Source organism: Arabidopsis lyrata (assembly GCF_000004255.2).
Source record: "Arabidopsis lyrata subsp. lyrata unplaced genomic scaffold ARALYscaffold_8, whole genome shotgun sequence".
NCBI lineage: Eukaryota > Viridiplantae > Streptophyta > Magnoliopsida > Brassicales > Brassicaceae > Arabidopsis > Arabidopsis lyrata.
The window spans coordinates 15,402,780-15,424,633 of NW_003302548.1; the positions used below are offsets into that span (position 1 = coordinate 15,402,780).

General features: G+C 34.9%; 5 protein-coding genes across 10 annotated transcripts; 3 read left to right on the forward strand and 2 right to left on the reverse strand.

The window, feature by feature from the left end:
• Positions 1-264: 264 nt before the first annotated feature.
• Positions 265-8,355, reverse strand: LOC9302019 (calcium-transporting ATPase 8, plasma membrane-type). Of its 6 annotated transcripts, none has more exons than XR_002329385.1 (35): positions 8,008-8,354; positions 7,717-7,806; positions 7,576-7,624; positions 7,349-7,446; positions 7,136-7,267; positions 6,948-7,037; positions 6,658-6,727; positions 6,473-6,543; positions 6,304-6,387; positions 6,142-6,219; positions 5,994-6,068; positions 5,588-5,668; positions 5,429-5,511; positions 5,218-5,326; positions 5,072-5,127; positions 4,788-4,830; positions 4,625-4,708; positions 4,392-4,529; positions 4,228-4,293; positions 4,047-4,142; positions 3,737-3,853; positions 3,506-3,649; positions 3,315-3,374; positions 2,863-3,018; positions 2,466-2,582; positions 2,242-2,340; positions 1,949-2,086; positions 1,721-1,824; positions 1,472-1,517; positions 1,157-1,285; positions 971-1,072; positions 780-871; positions 611-692; positions 480-512; positions 265-438 (listed from the first exon to the last, which is right to left on the reverse strand). XR_002329385.1 is itself a non-coding variant. In XM_021012810.1 (35 exons), the coding sequence occupies exons 1-33, from the start codon at positions 8,236-8,238 to the stop codon at positions 641-643; spliced, it is 3,180 nt and encodes a 1,059-aa protein (XP_020868469.1). In that variant the 5' UTR covers positions 8,239-8,354; the 3' UTR covers positions 265-438; positions 480-512; positions 638-640. The 6 variants fall into 6 exon arrangements, 5 of the variants coding, with proteins under 5 accessions (XP_020868469.1, XP_020868460.1, XP_020868451.1 ...); XM_021012810.1 differs by having other exon boundaries at positions 638-692; XM_021012801.1 differs by having other exon boundaries at positions 265-512; positions 638-692.
• Positions 8,356-14,784: 6,429 nt separating this feature from the next.
• On the forward strand, positions 14,785-15,602 carry LOC110224935 (DNA topoisomerase 2-like). The gene is made up of 2 exons (XM_021012871.1): positions 14,785-15,464; positions 15,541-15,602. The coding sequence occupies exons 1-2, from the start codon at positions 15,017-15,019 to the stop codon at positions 15,585-15,587; spliced, it is 495 nt and encodes a 164-aa protein (XP_020868530.1). The 5' UTR covers positions 14,785-15,016; the 3' UTR covers positions 15,588-15,602.
• Positions 15,603-16,559: 957 nt separating this feature from the next.
• Positions 16,560-18,188, forward strand: LOC9300286 (DNA topoisomerase 2). The gene is made up of 5 exons (XM_021012843.1): positions 16,560-16,799; positions 16,884-16,949; positions 17,022-17,318; positions 17,412-17,529; positions 17,709-18,188. Exons 1-5 carry the CDS (start codon positions 16,644-16,646, stop codon positions 18,008-18,010), a joined length of 939 nt encoding a protein of 312 aa, XP_020868502.1. The 5' UTR covers positions 16,560-16,643; the 3' UTR covers positions 18,011-18,188.
• Positions 18,189-18,629: 441 nt separating this feature from the next.
• On the reverse strand, positions 18,630-20,181 carry LOC9300287. Its single transcript, XM_002865900.2, has 4 exons — positions 19,847-20,181; positions 19,231-19,369; positions 19,060-19,145; positions 18,630-18,950 (listed from the first exon to the last, which is right to left on the reverse strand). The coding sequence occupies exons 1-4, from the start codon at positions 20,111-20,113 to the stop codon at positions 18,804-18,806; spliced, it is 639 nt and encodes a 212-aa protein (XP_002865946.1). The 5' UTR covers positions 20,114-20,181; the 3' UTR covers positions 18,630-18,803.
• Positions 20,182-20,471: 290 nt separating this feature from the next.
• LOC9302021 (phytolongin Phyl2.2) lies at positions 20,472-21,847 on the forward strand. Its single transcript, XM_021012852.1, has one exon. The coding sequence runs from the start codon at positions 20,736-20,738 to the stop codon at positions 21,549-21,551; it is 816 nt and encodes a 271-aa protein (XP_020868511.1). The 5' UTR covers positions 20,472-20,735; the 3' UTR covers positions 21,552-21,847.
• Positions 21,848-21,854: the final 7 nt, after the last annotated feature.

Sequence of the window (21,854 nt, forward strand, 5' to 3'; positions counted from 1 at the left end):
ACGTCAAGTGAAGATGATAATTGAAAATAAATATAAGCCGTTAGATTTGTAGACAACCTCAAACCGCACGTAACACGAATCTTGACCCATTGGCAACTCATGATTGGTTTTCTAAACTGCAACCGCCGGGAATGTGGTCTGAAACTATGAATTATGAAGAATGTTTGTAGTTTTTAAAATGGATTTTGGTTTTGGTGTTTTTTTGTTAATTTGAATGGAAATGAAATTTTCCTGATTTTTGTATGTGTTACCGCACCAGCTGTATAACCAGTTCGGATTGTCGTAGTGCTATTGATTTGACCCACCTATAGCGGTAAACCTAGGAGGAATGGTTGATTCTGATACATTTCACACTACATATAGCTTGGAGAGGAAATGAATTGACTGAATTAACTGTACTATGATACATACACAGCACAATAATAACCATTATTTAAGCTCCCACGCACATGCACGCGGAGAACAACAGCCTGCTAAGCATCCAACGCTAGAGCAATGCTTCAGAAAGTGACCTGAAATGAGGATTGTATGTTCAGACAAGTTACTTGTTAAATAAATAAGATATTCATGTGTGAATTGATCAGGAGATTACGGAGTGAAAGGTTCTTACAGTAATTGCGCCTATATGGCAAGATACATTTCAGTTACGGTAATATTGGTTGACCGGGTAAGGGTAGCGATTGGCGACTTGGCTGAAAAAGTTTTAAAATATATTATGAAGTGAGAAATGTGAAGAGTAAAAGTTATCTAAAGTAGTTGAGGATCTTTATGAGCAGAACCTGAGCAATCCCAAAAGACTTGTCGTCACCCATTTTTTCAAGTCAAGCCTGGTGGAAGAACTTAAAAAGCCTGCCAACTCTATTACGATTATCTGACATAGAAGGAACAAAAAGAACGTAATTATCGTTTAGGGATATATAAGAACAGAAGGAGAAGGTAAATGTTGTGTTCACCCCTACAGAGGACTTACCTGAGAGATGATAGTTGAGGTTATTGTAACGAGAAACATATTCTCTCTAAGGATTTGTTTGAAGGTTTGGTCTACACTTCGGATTTCAAACTCATTAAAAACCTGCATTATTTCAAAAAGACAGAGAATGATCAACATATTCGCATATCAACGCAAATTAAAAGTTTGGGAAAAATCGGACATTACCAGGCAGAAGACTAAGGAATTGAATACAAATGTGTTCATCACTTTTTCCGCATTGCCGGTATGACCATGCTTCAGCTTCAGTAGCTTCTCAGAATTTATGAGTACCAGCGACAGCACTAGGTAAATTACCTGAAGGTATTTCATGACAGAAGCATTATTAGAGGTCTCCAAGTCGATGTTTTTGTCTTTAATCTAAATAGTTAATCAGTTATTCACCAAGGGATTGTATTTGCTCCTTGAAAACTATGAAGGAGTAAAAGATATTATCGGACATTAACCTCCACATAAAATCAATCAAGAATTTACCCAACATACCTGTATTATCAACTTGGACCACATCGCCTTGGTTATAAGAGGATCTCTGGAAAAAAAAAAAGGGAAAAGAAAGGTATGCATATGTACGATCAGTTTGCGTATATTTACGAAGAACAGATAGTGTGTTTTAACAAGAAGTGCAAAACCAACAGTTTCTTCCAAAACTTCAGCATCAATACAATAATGTCTCTTTCTAAGCAACTATCTTATTAATTAAATCTTATCATTGATCCTATTCAGATTTTGTACCTTATACCAACCGGTGGCTTTCCCATTAAGTGGTGACCAGAACTTGGTCTGTATGCCAACGCTAATGCTCCTAAGATGTCGATAACAAGATTAAGCCACAGAAACTGCATCAGTGAAAAGCAAAACTGGGTTAGGGAAAAGCAAAAACTGGGTTAGGGAAAAGGTTCCCAATCGTGGAAAAGCTGGATTATAAGATGATGAAGTAACAAAGGGATAACATTTAAGAACCTGCACGACGTTAAGTGGAAATGCGTCATAAACTACAACCTCAACCACACAGATAGCCAATGCTGATACACTGACAGTGAGCCGGAATAGGATAGATCTCTGGACATTGGTGTATAGAGATCGAGACCATATGATACACTGCATTATCCAAACAAGCCTCTAATATCTTATCAGAATGATTTAAACGAAATTTAACTGCCAAAAGGTCAACGTTTGCTCATCATTTTTGTATGCATTCTATACGCCGCTACTGCCCAAGTTTGTCATTTCAACCACGCATATAATAAACCAACCTTGACAATCGTAGCAAAATTATCATCTAGTATAATGATATCGGAATTCTCTTTTGCTGCTGCGGTCCCTCCAACTCCCATTGCAAGGCTAACATGAGCCTGTGCAAAGAAAACATGAATCATAGGTTGTAGTGTTGATGGATATGTCTTTCTATGTTTACAATTCATATTCTCTTTGACATAGTGCAATAAGTCTTTAGAGTTTTAATATGATAACTACAGACCTCGCGTAGTGTCTTTGGATCATGTATTCCCATCCCAGTGGCTGCAACTATATGCCCTCTTTTCTTCAGTGCTTGGACAAGCAGAAGGTTGTCGTCGGGAGAAGATTGAGCAAACACCTTCATAGAGTAGTGTGTTAGTTTTTGGCTCAATCTAGTTCTTGAACCAGTCGGCTTATATAGACCTATACAAAATTTATGTCAAAATAGCAATCTGACCAACAAAGTAGTTTCCCATTAACACATTGGTGTACAACAAGTTCACTCAGCAAGGTGTCACAGTGGCACAACTGATACTGAATTCAGTTATCTTATCCCTTGGTTCCACTCATCGATGTATCATGATGTGCACAGATGAATATATATGTTAAACCATAAATATAGAAGAATGGATTCATACTAAGATGTCTCCGGCGATCTGCTCTCTTTGTGGATCGGTTAGTTCACGGAATTGGGCTCCTGTCCTTATATTACGGCCAGATGCATCTGTCAGTATCCCGCATTCAATTGCTATTGCTTGTGCAGTCAAAACGTCATAGTCCATCACCATGCAAACCTGAAAGTCAACATATTCCACTTAGAAAGTAGACCAATAAAAGGGGTTGACCCAAAGAAAAAAATTTGCTTAAACATATTGTCTTCCGCAACAAATATTAAAGGTATCACTGCATATGATAAAGTACCTAATAGTCAGGTTAACAACTCAGAAAATATTACTATGCCAAACTCAGTTACAGATAACAGAAGTTCAGATCGAGTAGAAAATTTCTCTCCACTAATAAAAGTTCAAAAACTTCAAATGTCATGCTCATGCATGAGGAAGAATAGTAATACAGGCAATAACCATGGCACCTTAACACTTCCGGAATTGCACAGTTGGATCGCATCCCTTGTGCCTGGCCGGCAAGGATCCTGCATGTTATTCAAAACATTGGATAAGTAATGATAATGAAAAGAATTCATTGGCTTTGAAGAAAATCGAATCAGATACCAATTCTTATTGATACAAAACTTAAGCTTTAGAATGAGTGCTGGAAATGTACCTTTATACCAATAATAGCCAACAAAACAAGGTTTCGAGGTTCCTTAATGGTTGTTGGAAGACTTTCCAGTTCACAAGGTTGATAAGCAAGTGCTGCACAACGCAATCCTTTGTTGCACATCTCTTCAATTGTTCCTTCAAAAAACTAAAGAGAGAATGGACTCTTATATAATAAACCAAACAAGAAATAAGAGTGTATTTTTTAATTAGTCATATAAATTCATAAACAAACCTTTCGTTTCTCATCATCAATGCCTCTGGGGTTATTGGCCCCATCCATATACCTTTCACATGAACTCAGAATAGTTTTTGCAGATCCTTTCCAATGAGCGTGGGCGTGTGCACCAATCTAGAAATAAATAATAAGAAGTAAAAAAAAAAACTATATAAGAATCAAACATAGCATAAATATGCAGGCAGATTTACAGTCAAACAATTCCGGAATATCTCTGTGTTAAGTGAAAAAATAGATATATATCTATATGTGTGTGTGTGTGCGCGTATATATCTGTTCAACAACAATATAGACAAGGTTACGTTACCTGTAGTGCCACGCCTCCATATTTCTTTTTTGGGCTGAATGGTATAGTATGACGGACTAATGATGCTGACCTAGCATGATTGAATTTCATTCCCAACTACAAAATCGCATAACTAAGTGTCATTAATTATAAACTTAATCACTATAGCAAGTAGTAACGTAAAATTAGAAAGAAACAAAACCTTATTCCCAAAGCTAAGAATAGCTTGTTCTGTTGGTGATCCATAAAGCTCTGGTTCAGTGACTCCCTATAATTAATTATGAACATACGAAGAAGAATTCATATTAAAATAATCATACTACAGGAATCTAACCAAGTCAACAGTGTGATCCAGGACACAATTACCGTTTCAAAAACAACACTGCCATTTGTGTTTTGGGCAATGCCTTCTATGATTAGTTCTTTAAGAAACGGGGGCAACTGTGAAACATTATCCATATCTTGCATTCTCATTCCTCCAGCCCAGACATCAACCACAGACATCTGCTTAGCAGAAAATAAATGCTTAAAAAGTGGGTACTCAAGAAGAATAAGAGGAAGCAGGAAAGAGCAAATTGCATATAAAAGGAAACATTTGCCTGATTCAAAGTTAAAATTCCAGTTTGATGACACAATATAGTTGTAACAGATCCCATTCTTTCAAATGCAGAGAGTGATTGCACCTGAAAAACATGTACAGAAGTTAAGCACTTGTTGATGCTCTAATGACATTGAAAAAATTGGAATCTAAAAGTAGAGTACCAAAAGTTTGTCGGTCATCATTTTCCTCGTTGTCTTTGCAAGGCTGATAGAATGAGGAAAATAATAAGATAAGAAACAAACAGAAACAATTGTCGTGACAAAAAAAAAACTTAAACTGCAATGACAAAACTAGAAGCATGCATTCTTTAAGGTTATGCTATTCTTCGAACAGCAATAGAGTTTGCAACCATATTTGCCACTTTTACCAGATACCTAGGTATTCACTATGCTTTTTCTGATATGTATTATGTTTGAACAAATTTTCAAAAGTAAAAGAGACTTACTTCAAGCGAACGGCTATAGAAAGTCCAAAAGGCACTGCCACTACTATCGTAGCAATCTGGAAAATTAATATTTTGGCGACAAGGTTACAAGAAAAGACCATATAATATTACTGTAGCCATGAAGATAAAGTTCAGCATTCCCGTACCCCAAAACTCAGGGATGTGATCACAAATTCTGTTGCTTCATCAGCAGTAGTGATTCCATAAATAAACATTGGAGTTCCATCTGATTTTTTGGTCCAACCACTAAAGTATCTAGAAATAAAAGGATTGTTAGGTCCAGGATGGAGCTGGAGATCTTAGATCTGACTGCCGAACATAAGCACAATGGGTACTTGTAAAAGAAGATAGACTTACCGGCCTAATCGAACACTACAGGCAACTGAAGCGAACAAAACGAAGGACCAGCTGGCAGAAATCGCAAGCCATTTCAGGTATCCCTAGTAAAACGAATCACATTTGATATATGAACAAACTATCATAGGTAGCAAGGAATTAGTAGTCAATAAAACAGACCTGAAAAGGCTTTTCTTCGTCTGTCTCTTGTGGAATCTCCATCTTAAACCCCCATGCAGTGTTCATTCCAACACTTGTAACCTTTAAAACACGGGGAGAGAATAAAGTGAATTAGAAGATCATGAACCATGTACAGAGAAAGCAAGCTCCAAAGCCAGTCTTCTAATTGATAAAGAAGAATTTTTCACAAGAAATATTGACCGCGCAAGTGTCAAACTGAAGAGTAAAATTGGCGTAATAATCAGAAACTTGCATACACAAACCATAAGAATTTGCAAGTTGCAGAAACACGGAAAAGCTTCCAACAGCATAGGCCTCATCTTTAATAAAAGTAGCTATAATATCATCTATGAGATGGATGTGTCAAGCATAAAACAAAATTAAGAGACGTGGCTCGAGAGCTTACCAGCATTGTACCTATGCCATCTATCAGTTTTGAGCCAGATAACAGGAACGGATTTCTTTGGAGATCTTTTTGAACCTGCTAATTGGAAAGAGAAATTAGAAATACAGGGGAAGTAATGATACAGCTCATCAACAGGGGAACAGCATACATATTCGTCTGAGCCAGTTATTTCTTGCTCGTCAACTATCAATGAGTTTGCAACAAACAGGACACCATCTGCAGGTACCTACAGCATTGACCAAACTTGACACCAGTTGAGCTCAAGATATATAAACCAAACAATGATTACTATTAAAAGTGTGATGCTTACCTGACCACCGTTCTTGAGGGGTACAATATCGCCCACAACAATATCATAATTAGAAACCAAGAATCTTCTGCCACTTCTAATAACCTGCAACCAAAAACGTTCAGCACACATTGTGGGCAAGGGTAACACCATACACAAATGACGAAGACAAGCATCTGCAGGAACACACCTCTAGGTGTACGTTTCTCTTCTCCTTTCTCAAGATTTCAAACTGACGAGACTGCTTGTACTCGATGATAGCTGCAAAATGGGTGACAAACAATATAAATCTGGCTGATTCCATATTCTCTCGTCTGAAGACAAGTTTAAAGTTGGCTAAGCAACTCAAGAATATCAAAGACTGTACAACGATACCTCTCACAATGATGTAAAGAAGAATGGCCAAAATGATGCAAGCTTCTACGTACCATCCATCGAAGATACCCTGCAAATGTCATGAGCGTGAGATATAGAAAATAAGTTCAGACAGAAAACTTGAGAAGAGAGCCACATAATATAAAAAATAAACAAAAACCAAAGCAGCTGTGTTGATTTGGGAGAGAAGAGACCAATGAGACAGAATTGCATAAGTAGATGAATTCCAATTACAGTCAGAGCGAGCAGAAAATGTTAATGTCAAAGATGATTACCAAAAAAAAACTCACCTTTGTGTTAACTCGCAGCAGTGAAAGAATTACTTGAGCAAGGAAGATAACCAGGAAATGAGAAAGCTTGCAAGCTCTCCAGAGAAAGCACTACAACAACCAATAGAACAAAAAACTGAAACGCATTCAAACAGATAATTTGTAACTTAAGTAAAAACCAAAACTTTGTTAATCTAATTTGATCATACCCAGAATCTCTTTCCCTTTCTGGAAGGGTATGTATTAGACCCAAAAGTGTTCCTGCGATGCTGTATCTCATCCACACAAGGATCTATGCCCGATTTTAGATCAGTCTTGAGCAGAGTTGTTAACCCATGAACCTATGAATCATCAAAATGGTAAATCAGAGGAACGAATTCATTGAATCAAAAGATGAAGTGATTAATCACAAGTGTGCTTGCCCCATTATATCGATTCAAAGCTTCAAGGCTACCACCATCTTTGACAAGTTGAACGAGTTCGTCCAATCCAATCCCAAATCCGCCAGAAGTTGAAGGTTCTGTGCAAAAGGCCTAGACATTAGATTTTTCGGTTTAGTTCGGTTTTGGTTTCCGGTTTAATAAAATAGATTCTATAGTCCGGTTAGACGAAGAAAACAAGGAAATATAGATAGGTTCACAAGTAGTACCGTTTGCTGATTGCTCTGCTTCTTGGTCGTCATCATCATGTTGTACAAGCTTATTACAAATTATTGAATTAAGAAGATCAAGATTAGAGAAAGAAACCAGATCTTATATCTACTAAACTGAGAGAGATAATTTACGCTTACTGATTGGTCATCAGATGTTGTGTTCCTCCTCAACATATCGCTTATCACTCGATAAAACGCCAACGCGCGAGATACTCTCTTCAACGTACCCTGCAGCAAGATTTAAAAATTAGGTACGGTTCACCATAAGTAATGACCAATGGTACTGAATCAAACAAGATAAACAGATTTATTCATCGTGCAAGTAATAAACATATACTCTTAAAACCAAAAAAAAAAAAAAAAGGTTCAAGAATCAAACGACGAGATAAAAGGATTCATTCAGCGTGCAAGTAAGAAACGTTTACTTACCCTCCTCCACGAGCTCGGGAGATCAGTAGTAACAAGACCGGCTTCCAAATCGCCTGACTCAGCTTCAGGGACAGAGCCACCACCAAGATCTTCAGGAAGGTGTGGAACGGCAACATCATCATTTGAGTAGCCGCCGGCGGCGGCGAGACCAACCTCTATATCTCCCGGACCTCCTTTGGGATTGGATGGCCTCTTCCAAAACCTGAACATTGACAACTCAAATACTACCATTGAAAACGTACTCTGTTTCGATATGGTTATTGTGTGCGGGACTAGACTGATCTACGGATAATGCGGATCAAAGGAAAGAAATCAAAAACTTTTGAGAGACAACCATGTTTTTTTTCCGGGGATATTAGAAACGATGTTTTTTGGTGTGTGAAGAGAATGTAAAGGGAAGAGATGAGTAATTTATAGAAAGAAAGGTGGGTGTCGATGGATTAAAGCAAAAACTGACGGTAAATCTACACCGTACGATTAGGTGAAGTCGACGGATAAAAATTAGTTGAATAAAATAAAAGGATATTTTCATTTCTGACTTCGACGGCACTCTCTTGTTCTGGAAGGATATAAGGTTTGTGAAGACTGAAGAGTAAACTATTCGAGAAAAAAAAAAAAAGAGTAAACTATTCGACGTTACTATTTGATGAAGAGTAAACTTTATGATGAATGATGAATGATGAATGAGATAAAAAGAAACCAGGTCTTATATAAGATCAAGATTAGTGTAGTGTATCGCATAACAATAGCTCGACTGGTTAAAACGTCTCCACCAATGCCCAAAGTTCAAGTCTTTTTCTAATTTTTCCTAACTTTTGTTTTCCTTATGAAAAAATTTCCGTAATTGTTTCTTTTATCTTTTATAAACTTCATAATTTTCTTCAGATGTTTTATCCTCGCTATTGGTTTTGATTCATTTCTAAATCTTCTGTTCAGATTTTTTTTCTTTTTAATTACATGTATCTTTGATACATTGTTTTAGGGGAGAATTGAAAATAAAGGAGGATTATATGATGATTTATCCATATATGCATTCTAAATTTTAGATTGTTGACATATGCTTTCTCAAAATTAAAATCTTATTTTATCCTTAATGTTTAAAAAAAAAAAATATTCCTTAAATAATTTGATTTGTAATTTAATTTGTTTCCCTAATCTTTTTTTTTAACACTGAATTTGTAATTTAATTTTTTTTTTATCATAGTAATTGTGATTGACTTAATATGCATGTTAATTTCGTGTAGCTACACCATCTCGATTTACGAAATTGCTTGATGAGTCAATACAAAACTGGGGTCGAGAATCGCCACCGCTAAAAATCTACAGGTCGAAAATAAATGTGAAACAAATATGATTAAGTATTAAAAATTCTTAAATAAACAGAATACAAATTCTAAAATTCGCAGACGTAATCTAAACCAAAATATTCATTATGTTTAATTTCCAATTTTATTTCCTTAATTTTCTTAATTTTTTCGTTTTTTTAAAAAAGAAATTCTAGATTACACCGAAGTTATGTTCCAATTTACGTAGAATATAAGCAAAAACATAAGAATGTGTTTTCTAATTTTTTTAGACGAAGAGTATATATTAGACAAAATATTCTAATTTTCGTAGAACATAGAGTAAATTATAGAATACGTATTCTAGATTTTATAGAAATTGCGATTCTAATTTTTTCAGAACATAATCCATTTCTAACTTTTCTAGAACATGAATAGTGTATAGAACACATAATCTAAATTTCATATAACATGTTCATTGTATTGAATACGTAGTCTAAACTTCAGAAGACGTATTCTAACCATTTTAGATCGATTTTTATCAATAAAAAATGATCACAAAAACCACATATTATCCATATTATATGCTTTCTAATAAATATTTCATCATTATTCACAATTTTTCTTTGAAAAAATTATTTAAAATTAATAAAAAGGGTAGTTTAGGAATAATTAATTTTCAATTTTAGAATGCATATATGGACAAATGTTCATATAATCCTCCTTTATTTTCAATTCTCCCTTGTTTTAGCAATGCGTGTATAGTCTGGTCTGCTTTGAAAACATTTAAAATCAAATGCTATACTCTAAACATTTCTAATACTTTATGCGACCAAATGATGTTCTGAACTTCTGATATGTGAAAAACGGCTATGGTTACTATATTGTACTATGTATGGTAAAAACAATAAGAAGAACATTCCCGAACGAAAGTATAAGATGAGTGTACCAAGTAAAGATACAAATTGAATCACAAGAATATTCGTTTCCTTCCTACGCGTATTTTTCTTGGGAGGTTAAAAGAATATGAAAAGAAATGACCTGGATTTTGTCCCTTTCTAAATGGATATATCTATCTATTATATTTTATGTAGTTATTCCAATTCGATGGTTATACTTATATGCATTTGGACTATAAAATAAAACAAATGTATTAACAGTAGTTTCGATAAACTGGATAATAGTGTATGTATTGTAATATATATATATATATATATATATAATATTTCCTTTCGTAATTTTTATTAAAAAAAAAAACTAATAGACTAAACTAAAACTGGTACATTTCGAAACAAAATAGACTTTTTTTTTTTTTTTGTCAAACTATAATTAAACATTCGAGTAAGACAGTATTGGAAAAATATGTTTCTTCAATAAAAAAGAAAGAAAGTGAAGGAAAAACATGTGGAGAGGCCCAACGGGCAACGGTCTGCTGTTTTCTTCGGTTCGTGCTGCCACCACCTCTCTTTCTTTGACTCGACTTTCTTCCCTCTCGTCGCTTTTCCTTATCATTTGGATTCACTAATAGTATTGGTAGATCATTAACAATTATATTTCTCTAGTCGACACTAAATTTATAATAATGATATAACTCACAAATGACTCATAAACACATTCGCAACTCAACACGTCTTCATCTTCCAAATACTTGTCAAGTTGTCGTCACCACAGAATCTACTGATTTCTCTTTTTCTTGTGCCCACCAACTGGCCAAAGCGTGGGGTGTGATTGGTAAAGTAATAGAATAATAAAGATATAAATAGTAGTACTATTTGTTTAAAATCCCCAACATTGCAACCGCCTCAACTTTCTCTTTTTCTTTTTAATTTGTTGTTAAATCAGAAAATGAGACTTTTAAGGAAATGAACAAGACAGAGAAAACCATTATTTTATCATAATAATAAAAAATATCACAAAAGTCACGCTAATAACTACTCAAGAGAGTAGTGTATATGTTTATTTAGAGGGAAAAGAACACGAACTTTTATATATATGCTTGAAGAGATACAAGAACATTACTATAGTTCAATGTAAGCAATTGTATTCAGGTCCTCTTTCCTCCATTAAGGTACATTTTAATGGTTAGGTACATTTCCAATTTTTTTTTATAACAAAAATACAATTAATTACTATTATTATCCCATAATAGTCTATCATCATTTATGAAGTGATAAGCGTAAATGATTTTTTTAAGTCAATTAGATTTTGTATTTATTAGTTATCCTATAACAAATTATAGCGTATTTATATATCTGTGACTATATCCAGTTATCCACTTTGGTCCACCTACTTCAGTTTTGTTTGACAGATATATATAAATAAATAGATATTTCATTACTATGATGACAAAGCATGGGTCTACCATTGGTCCGTCTACCAATGCTTTTATTTATTTTATTGAAATTAAGACTTTTTGAACCATGTTACTCACTCTGTTTTGAATTTGTTAGGTGCACATAAAAGGGAATCTATAGGCGGTAACCACAGATGAGTTGGAAATTAACTGACAGGATTTTGTACTATTTGGCCATCGACTGTAGCCAAAAAATGACCAATAAACCCCTATTTTTCTATGATCTAATAAAAGAGATATATGCAGGAAAAGTAGCTGTGTGTCAGAACAAAGATATCATATCTCTCCAAAGATTTGATTTTCGATACTTCTTTAAGAATAAGATTTGTATTGTATTAATCATGAGAACGGTGAGAAATCGAAGGATCGTGTTTTTTGGGCTCTATATCAACTGCTTTTTATTTTTTTTCTCAGTGTTTTCAATTTTCATCTATCTCCGAATTTTTTTTTTTTTTCTCCGATATTCATATCGATTCTTCGATCGAGTTGCTGCTCGTTTACGATTAGTTCGTCAAAGTAAGTATCTCAATTAAACTTTATTTTTGTTTAATGTTTTCGGATCTATGTCGTATTTTTGTTCTTAGATTGTTTTTATTTCTGGGTTTTATAGATGGGAGATACCTTCATCATTGTCTAATCGGTGGTGGTGGAGAAAGGGCCACTGTGTACTACAAGATGAAAATTTTTAGAGGCATCATCGACTCGTTGGAAGAAGAACGAAATTCAGTTAATCAGAGATTCATCGCTTGGTCCGCCAGTGATCTTTTCAATTACGATAAATCTTCCAATGATCTTCCCCACTAACTGTTTCCTTCAACCTTGTCTACCCCGCTATCTCCTATGATAATGTTTATTATTTTTGTTACCTTTTTCTATTTCATAGATTCTTAAAGCTTTTTAAGGTTCGCTTATTTTAATGGAAAGACGCTTGTTATCGTCTATTTTGTTTGTTACCCTACTAGTTAAACTTTACATTTGTAACATTTTATATTACTGATTCACCGCTTCTTATTTGTTGCATTACTTACCTTCTTTATTGGTCTTGCATTTCGATATTGTGTTCCTATTTTTGGATAACGTAGTTAACCATTGTCAAATTTGTTGTTAGCCGTTGATGTTGTTACCCGCTACGTTCTTAATTATCTATCAGTATCTGACTTCATTGTGTGGCTGAACACACATTTCGTAATGGCTACAAGGTTTTACATATGTGTTAACGGCTAATGGGTTTATTACCTTAATGATATAACATTTCCTAAGTGAATTTGATCTGCCTTTTCTTAACCCGATAACGTATTTACCCGTAACTTATTTAGAAGTCCTTTATTCATTTTATTAGAAAAACGCTTGTTATCGTCTACTTTGTTTGTTACCCTAGTAATTATACTTTACATTTGAATATAACTGCGCACGGCTATTAGGTTTTACATATGTGTTAACGTCTAATGGGTTTATTACCTTAGTGTTATAACTCTTGATAAGTGAATGTGATCTGCCTTTTTCCAAGCCGATAACGTATTTATCCGTTATATTAGTTAGCCGATAACTTATTTAGCGATCGTACCTGTGATAATGTTTATTATTTTTGTTATATTTTTCTATTTCATAGATTCTTAAAGCTTTTTAAGGCTCACTCATTTTAATGGAAAGACGCTTGTTATCGTCTACTTTGTTTGTTACTCTACTAGTTATACTTTACATTTGTCACATTTTATATTACTGATTCACCGCTTCTTATTTGTTGCATTACTTACCTTCTTTATTGGTCCTGCGTTTCGATATTGTGTTCCTATTTTTGGATAACGTAGTTAACCATTGTCAAATTTGTTGTTAGCCGTTAATGTTGTTACCCGATATATTCTTAATTATCTATTAGTATCTGACTTCATTGTTTGGTTTTATAATTCATTGTTTTCGTCTTGAAAGATCTCAAGTTAGCTTTTAGAGATTGTGTGAGACGTAGGGTTATTTTCGTCATAATTCCGTGTGTCAGAAAATAGAGAATTAATAACGTTATTTTGGTTCCCAGATCTTGTAATATCTCTTCTTCTATGGATTAATATTTTGTTCACCCCACATAAAACAAGAGTAACAAATGTAGTTCACAGTGATTTTAAGCTTAAAATCGTGTAAACGTGTAAATTTATTTGATCAGATTTATCATTTTACAAGTTTGAAGCAATTCACAAGTTCAAATGATTATAACAACATGTATTTTTCACGAATTTCGGCACATTTGTACGATGTAACCAAATGCCAAGATATGATGGAACTTTCCATATTGCTCTGGTATTTTCTTACATACTTATTTTTTTTTTTAACTAGAGAAGGGTATCATAAAGAAAAACACAGATTCCAATAAAACCATGGAGAGAGTGAGCAACAAAAGAAAAAAAAAAATGAAAATCCTAACAAATCAACCAAACAATCCTAAAATTCCACTTAAATCACTCAAAATCTAAATCCCATCAAATCTTTTAAAATCATGTTGATTATGTGACCAACCAGGTCACAAAGTACAATATTATATATAAAGATACATAGTGATTAGTGCTTGAGGTAAATTGTATTAACTATTTAAATTTTTAAAGTATTTGGTACTTCTCGACTTCTGAATTGAGTCATGCGTTTGTATGGGTGGAAAAGAAAAGTTGAGAATGATGTGAATCAGTACCATAAAATTTATGTTGTGGGAATTTGGTAGAGGTCCCAAACTCAAAAGATTTACATAGTGGTTGATCATTGATTATATATATAACCCGAGACCTTACAATGAACGTCCTTTTTACAGACACCACTCACAGTTAGATAAGGCTATTAGATTTGGACGTAGCTAGCGTGGACAAAAAAACCCAAATCTCTCTATATTCTTTCACCGATAAGCCTTTAAGCCATTTCAACTTTCCTTCTGTAAATAATGCATCATAGATTTGGTTAGCTTTCTATACAACTTGATCCAATAATGTATATGATTGAACGACAGTAAATTATACATCTGAATGAGATTAATGAGTTTTGAGTTTGATTATAGTATCAAAGGTCTTGGTACTAGGATTCAAATCCAAGATTAATGATTTTTATTTTTACTTGTAAAATCGACAAAAATTTTGAGTTGACATTTATTTTCGTTTGGGCCGAGACTATATGATTAATGGGCCCATAGATAAGTTTCGTCTAAAAACGGCGTCGTAGTCGGAAAAGATTAGACCCTCGGACTGACCTAGATGGATCAGAAGTTCTTTAACCGTTTCGTTAAGGGAACGAAGAAGCCGAAAACTTTCTCTGCGCTCTTCTTCTTCTTCTTCTTCTTCCCCAAAAAAAAACCCTAATTTCTAGATCCATCTCTAAGAAACTCTCGTCGTTCCTCTTAAACATGGCTTCGAAGCTCCCGTTGCAAAACATCGACAACGCCAATGTTGCGAAGGCTCCGGCATCATCGCTAGCTTCCGCTGGGAATACAATTGAGCATATCCTACTTTGTCCTGATTCTTATATAGGATCGATTGAGAAACATACCCAAACGCTTTGGGTTTATGAGAAGGAAGAGATGGTTTGTCGTTCTGTTACTTATGTTCCTGGATTGTATAAGATCTTTGATGAGATCCTTGTGAATGCTGCTGATAATAAACGGAGAGATCCGTCTATGGATTCTGTCAAAGTTGTGATCGATGTTGAGAAGAATCAGATTAGTGTGTGTAACAGTGGTGATGGAGTTCCTCTTGAAGAAGGTGTTTATGTGCCTGGGATTTTTTTTGGTCCTTGGTTGAGTAGGAATTACAATCATCCTATATCCAGAGCAAATCATTTGAGACAGAAAATCGGTATGGTCACATATCTACCACACATATTTAATCACATAAACGTTAATTTATTCGTTTGTGATTGTATATCGTGTAGGTCTAGGATTCGGATGGAATACCCTTATTTTATGTATTTTCGTTTAGGTATTTAATTTTTTACATAATTAGTTGAAGTTATCCATATTTTCTTTATTTTCTCAATATTTCACTATGTTTTAGAAAATACCCAAATTTCCCAAAATTTCCATCACGAAATAAACTTTACCCGTCCCAAAATATTTTATTTGGCACATGATATGCTAGATAAATTGAAAGAAACATTTTTAATATATGGTTGCAAGCAATGTATTTTAATTGTAATATGTTATACAACATTTTTTAGGAATTCTCATCCCATCCCGTTCAAAAAGTCAGTTTCAATATTTAGGATTAACACACTATTATAATCTTAACAATATGTTTGCGAATCAAAATATTAAATATAGATTCGAGTTATATGCTTGATTTTTTTTTTTTTTTTTTTTATCTATAATTAGAGTTTTATTTGGCAAGTATAATAACTGTTGTGATATGATTTCGTAAACTAATTTAAGATTTGATTTAATCGTAAACAGTTCTATTTTCTATTTTTATTATTTCGAATATATTATTATCAATTGTTATGGAAACAGCTTATTAAATCATAACAGTAAATTTAGTTTGTTTGATTTTTGGATAGAAAAGACAGAAAAATCTTTTTGAATATATATTGTTAATGCTCCAACGAAATAAATAAATATACTTTTTGAATATATATTTTTGACCAAAAGAAAAATGCTCAACAAAATAATATATATATATATATATATATATAATTTTTAAAGTTTGTTAGTTTTGAGTGATTCCCAGTTAATAATATAGATTTTTTAAATTTTAAAGAATCATTTAAAGTTTTTGATTATTAAATTATTATTTCCTATGTTCTAAACATGTTCTACCAATAATCACTAACTTTACAAAAGTTTTTATTTAAAGATTTTACAATTTTTTAATAATTATTTTTCCCTAAGAACTATCTCTGAAGATTAACCCATGCATATGCCCTAAGGGAACGAAGAAGCCGAAAACTTTCTCTGCGCTCTCTTCTTTTTCTTCTTCCCCAAAAAAAAAACCCTAATTTCTAGATCCATCTCTAAGAAACTCGCGTCGTTCGTCTTAACCATGGCTTCGAAGCTCCCGTTGCAAAACATCGACAACGCCAATGTTGCGAAGGCTCCGGCATCATCGCTAGCTTCCGCTGGGAAGACGATTGAGCATATCCTACTTTGTCCTGATTCTTACATAGGATCGGTTGATAAACATACCCAAACGCTTTGGGTATGATGGATTGAGTTATCTTTAAAATATCTGTGCTTTGCTTATTATATATGCATGTTCTGATGTCCCTGTTTTCCCATTCAGCCTGGCACTCATATTTTTCCATCGATGGTTGATGACCTCACGCTTGAATACTATGAGAAGAAAAAGGTTAGTTTTTTTTTTTGAGGTTTTACTTATTAAGGCAATGATCTAACATTAACTGTGTTGTGATGTGTACAGGAAACTATGCTGAAGAATCTGGAACTTGAGCTGCTGAAACTAGAGAAAGCTGATGATCAGAAGTTGAGAGAAAAATGGTTCACAGAAATCCTGGAAAATGCCAAGCCTGTCGAAGCAGCAGTTGCTGGAGCAACTAATGCAGCTGAAAAAAGCTCATACTATAATTACCTATTGCAATTGTCTGTTTTGATTACAGATACAGTACAAGAAGTAAGGGCACAGAGAGATCAAATGATGGATGCAGTTGAAGACTTGAAAAACGCCACACCGGAATCCCTCTGCCTCAAAGAACTAGAGGTAAGGATGCACAATGCTAAGCCTTATTTATAACGCTTCACATTAGGAAATTACCACATTTTGTCATTGATACATCTTTTCCTCTTATCGCAGGAACTTGATAAGCAAGATGCTCAACCCGATGAAGAGAGACAGGCGCCAAAGAAACCGGCACCAAAGAAAGCCAGTGAATCTGTAACAAAAGAGGCTTCAAATTCAGCAATGGACACAGGTTAGTCTTGTGCTCAAATTGTTTTTCATTGTGTTGTTTTTCTAGGTTTGATCTAATATAACAGTAAGCTGTTAATAACAATCACATTTTTGACATAGAAACATTGATCAAACAGAACTGCTTGCATTGCATGTAATGCCTGTCCTGAAGTTTAGCCTTTTCTTTTTCTGTGTCAACAGAAACAACTGAAACAGCGAAAGAAATTTCTCTGGATGACGATGATGACGACGTGGTAGTGTCCCCGGAGAAGAAAGTGAGGAAGCTGAGATCGTCTCCGTTTAACAAGAAGAGTAGTTCAGTGATGAGCAGGTTGGCTAATAAGGAAGAGGAGAGCAGCGAGAATGCAGCTGGAAACTCATCGTCAGAGAAATCTGGAGATGTTTTTGCGAATAGGGGGTATGTGTGGTGGAGTGATTCGGAGAGTGAATCTGGGAATGAGTCTGAGTTTGATGACATTGAAGACGATGAAGATGATGAGTAGAGTTAGAGAGAACTAACTCGGTTGTTGATAATGATTCAACTTAATTTCAAACTTTAGTTTCTCCCTCTCGTCTTCTTTAGAGTTTGGTGTTATTATTCTGATGAAAGACTTATTTTCTCTAAGGATTGGCACAAAACTCTGTTTTCTCTATTGATTATGCATTTAGTTTCATTAATCATTTTCTTCTCTTTGGTTGGTCACAGTTGGTCTCATTAATCATATGGATCTTTTGGTTTTAGCATAAATAAGCGAGATTGTGTATGATGGCACAATCTAATTTTGGTCATATTTTTTCAAGTCAGTTAGCTTTAAAAGTAATTTGGGGATTATTTCTATGATTCGTTAACGTATGTAATGTATGTATGTTTAACCACAAAAATGGGTTTATTATCTATCTTAGGTTGGCTAACTTCGTAACATCTTACATCAAAATTCAATAACCACACTGATTCGATAATTACCTTAAGTCCATGTATGGAGAACAAGGTTCAAATTGAAGTGACTCCTAATAGATTAACACGAATAAAGAGGCCTCACGGAGATGAATTGACACAAACCATTCTTTTAGAGGTCACAAAACATCAAGACTATTCTAGTTTTATTGGCCTTTCGGTTTATGAAATATAACACAAGTCCAATTTTATTTAAACAAAACTTAAATTCTGTGTTTCTTCTCATATGAGTACAAAAATTTCTCAAATCAGGTTAGTATGATCATATCACATACGTCTCCAAGCTAAATTCTCTACAAATCTCTTTCGTTTCTCAGTAGGAAGGGAACACAAACCAAGTTCTATTGATTCTTCTTAGTAGTGGGAGTGAACGACGGAGTAAACGATTTAGAGCTCTGGATCTGATCATCTTTCGACGTTTTGATTATAAACAGAAGTGTTTCCACAAGCATCGCCAAAACTAGTCCAAGAATCCCACCAGCAGCACTCTGAAAGGAGAAAACGAAACAAATCCGAAACAGCCATGATTTAAAAGTCCCCTTAACGGTAGTGGGTTTCTTAAGAAAAATGACAAAATGAGAGATACACAAAGCATACCAGAGCGGGGTTGCGGTTGAATAAAGCTCTGAAAGAAGCGTATCCAACCAAATATCCAGTGAACATGGTAAGACCCACGTGTAAACCTATAAAATGAGAGTGAAAGAGAACAAAAACCTTCAGTGACCTGTGTGTAAAACTGTAATCCGGGAACCGAACGAAAATGCTTACCAAAACCGAGCTGGTCTTTGTAAGAGGAGAATGGCTCTTCGACTTGTTTCTTGGGTGTTATATCTTTAACAAGCTCAGCATACTCCTTCCTCTCTGCTATTTCTTTCAGCTTCAGTAATCTCATTTTCAGTTCTTCGCTCTACCAAGAGAGAAATCAGATCAAATTACAACATAAACTCACATTGAAATGGCCAAACGCGAAAAGGCTTAAACATAGTTGGGAAAAAAACTTCAAACAAGGAAACAAGAAGCATCCTTTCTTCGATAAAGCTCAAATATCCCAATCAACCAAACAGAATTCTGCAAATTTGTATCAAACAAAAACCACGAAACACAAATGTGATCACTTTTGAGATTACAGGATTAGAAGAAATCTTGCATGAATTCCTCTAAATTACCAAAAGACAATAACTTTTGTTGCTGGATTCTTCGGGCACGATCAGTATCATCTAATATAATCTCATTCAATTTACAGCAAATCACGGAGCATGAACAGAATCTAATCTACAATAGAGAATCCAAGAGCTCACAACAAATAAACACGAGTAAGGATACGAAAATCCCCAGAAAGATTGTAAATTGAATGAGGATTTAATGTGAATCGCGGTTCGTGTACCTTTTCTCTTGGTTTGGGACTGGTGAAGACGAAATCGGAGCCGGAGAAAAGTCCCAATAAACCGGGTCTCGTCAACGGATCGGATCCGGTCCATATAGCGCGGAGCAATTTGTAGGAAACGGTGTTCTTCGAGCTAAGATCGGAAGCAATTCCTCTGAGTTCCTCGGAGAGACGAAGATCACCGGACGCGATGGCGAGAAACGACCGCATCGGTTCAGTGACGGAGAGAATCAGACCAGCGCCATTTTTCGGGTCGGGTTGATCCATCTTTAATCGGGTCCAAACAGTGACGTTGTTCAAAGACAGAGGTCGACGTCCAAAAAATATATCCGGATTAGGTCCCTGTGGTTTACAATTATCAAACAAATGTCCTATAGTTTATTTTATTGCAATTAAACCTGATTCACGCTCCCTTCCAATTTTTGTTGCGATGTAATCTGCTACGTGGCGTAACCCTAGCACGTGTGACTTACTCGAATCACGGATTACGTGTGACTTACTCGAATCACGGATTAATGTGGGGGTATTATTGTAAATATGAAAACTTACAATGGTGGTTTCAGGAAAAGTGAGTCGGTAAAAATATTATATTGGGTCTTTTTCGTTTCGTCTTCTCCAATAATGGATCTCCTCCTCCTTCTCCTCTCCATTTCTGTTATTTTCCCTAGAAAAATCCGCAAACCCTAGAGAGAGAGAGAAATCAAAATCTCCATTCTGGATTGGGCCAAGGAAAGAGATAATCTATCTCCTTCTCTGATCCGATCGAGATCGCAGCATTTTTATCTTTGTTGCGATTACGAGAGAATCCGAATGCAAAACCTAATGATCTCTGTTTTTGTTTCTCTTTGAATTTTGCTTCGAATCTCCATTGAAATCTGTATACAGAAGGATGATTTCAAATCCAAGTTTATTGTCTTACACTTGCATTGCGAAAGGAACCGTAGTTCTCGCTGAGTTCGTTTCCAAGGAAGAGCCAGGAATCGAAGCTGTAGCTTTACGATGTATCGAGAACACGCCTCCACATCATTCAATGTTCTCTCATACAGTTCACAAGAAGAGGTACACATTCGCAATCGATGATGATTCGTTTGTTTATTTCGCGATTTTGGATGAAAGTATGGAGAAACCTGAATCATTCTGGGTTTTGAATCGTCTGAGATCAGCTATTGAAGATCTGATTAGAGACGGTGGATCTGATGTTGAAACGTTGATTAATCCGGTTTCGCACTGTCTTCAATTGAAGATTGATCCAATTTTCGCTGAGATTGTTGGTGTTGTTGATTTGGAATTGGATATGGATTTGGTTGGATCACCGAGGAGTGTAGCGAGAGAGAGTCGGAATCCGAGTATTGATTCGTCTAAAGGAAGAAGAGCTGCTTTGATGCCACTTTTGGGGAAGCCATTGAAGGCGTTGAAGAAGAAGAAGAGATTGCATAATGAAGCAAAAGGAGAAGATTCTTGTGAGGTTGGTTCGATTCAGGAGATATCAGAGAAGAATGTTGATTTATGTGGGAATGGTAACAATGGAGTCTTACGCAAGGAACTGAGAAATGGTTTGTTGAGTGATCATCATCATAGACAAAAGGCGAAACAGATATGGAAGAAACATGTTTGGGTTGTGTTGATGTTTGATTTCTGCATCTGTGCTGTTTTATTTGGAATCTGGCTTTGGATTTGTGAAGGGTTTCAATGCATTCAAGGGTAAAAGTTATCATCATCTGTGTACATCTCCAAATTCATATTGTTTGAATCTGCATCAAAATTTGATCATTGACATCTTCTTTTTTCTGGGTATTCGTTTTTTGGATCAAATCTGATCCCTTTTTTTTCTCTGTTATTGTCAATTTTTTTCCAACTTCTTTATTTTAAAATCACAAAAAGTGTTGTTTCCAGGAGGAAACTAGGGTATAGGTTGAATCCTGGCTTACATGTTAGTGATGTTGTTCATTGTATTTTGGAAGTTAAATCATTCACAAGCAAAATGTGTGTGTTGTATTGTCTCTTTTTT

Coding starts and splice junctions, on each gene's coding strand:
- LOC9302019 (XM_021012810.1), bottom strand. CDS start 8,238: ATGGTAGTATTTGAGTTGTCAATGTTCAGGTTTTGGAAGAGGCCATCC. Junction 6,728..6,947: donor TGCTGCGAGTTAACACAAAG/GTGAGTTTTTTT, acceptor TGACATTTGCAG/GGTATCTTCGATGGATGGTA. Junction 6,388..6,472: donor AGAGAAACGTACACCTAGAG/GTGTGTTCCTGC, acceptor TTTTGGTTGCAG/GTTATTAGAAGTGGCAGAAG.
- LOC110224935 (XM_021012871.1), top strand. CDS start 15,017: ATGGCTTCGAAGCTCCCGTTGCAAAACATCGACAACGCCAATGTTGCG. Junction 15,465..15,540: donor TCATTTGAGACAGAAAATCG/GTATGGTCACAT, acceptor TATATCGTGTAG/GTCTAGGATTCGGATGGAAT.
- LOC9300286 (XM_021012843.1), top strand. CDS start 16,644: ATGGCTTCGAAGCTCCCGTTGCAAAACATCGACAACGCCAATGTTGCG. Junction 16,950..17,021: donor AATACTATGAGAAGAAAAAG/GTTAGTTTTTTT, acceptor TGATGTGTACAG/GAAACTATGCTGAAGAATCT. Junction 17,319..17,411: donor TCTGCCTCAAAGAACTAGAG/GTAAGGATGCAC, acceptor CTCTTATCGCAG/GAACTTGATAAGCAAGATGC.
- LOC9300287 (XM_002865900.2), bottom strand. CDS start 20,113: ATGGATCAACCCGACCCGAAAAATGGCGCTGGTCTGATTCTCTCCGTC. Junction 19,370..19,846: donor GTCCCAAACCAAGAGAAAAG/GTACACGAACCG, acceptor CTCTCTTGGTAG/AGCGAAGAACTGAAAATGAG. Junction 19,146..19,230: donor CAAAGACCAGCTCGGTTTTG/GTAAGCATTTTC, acceptor CTCATTTTATAG/GTTTACACGTGGGTCTTACC.
- LOC9302021 (XM_021012852.1), top strand. CDS start 20,736: ATGATTTCAAATCCAAGTTTATTGTCTTACACTTGCATTGCGAAAGGA.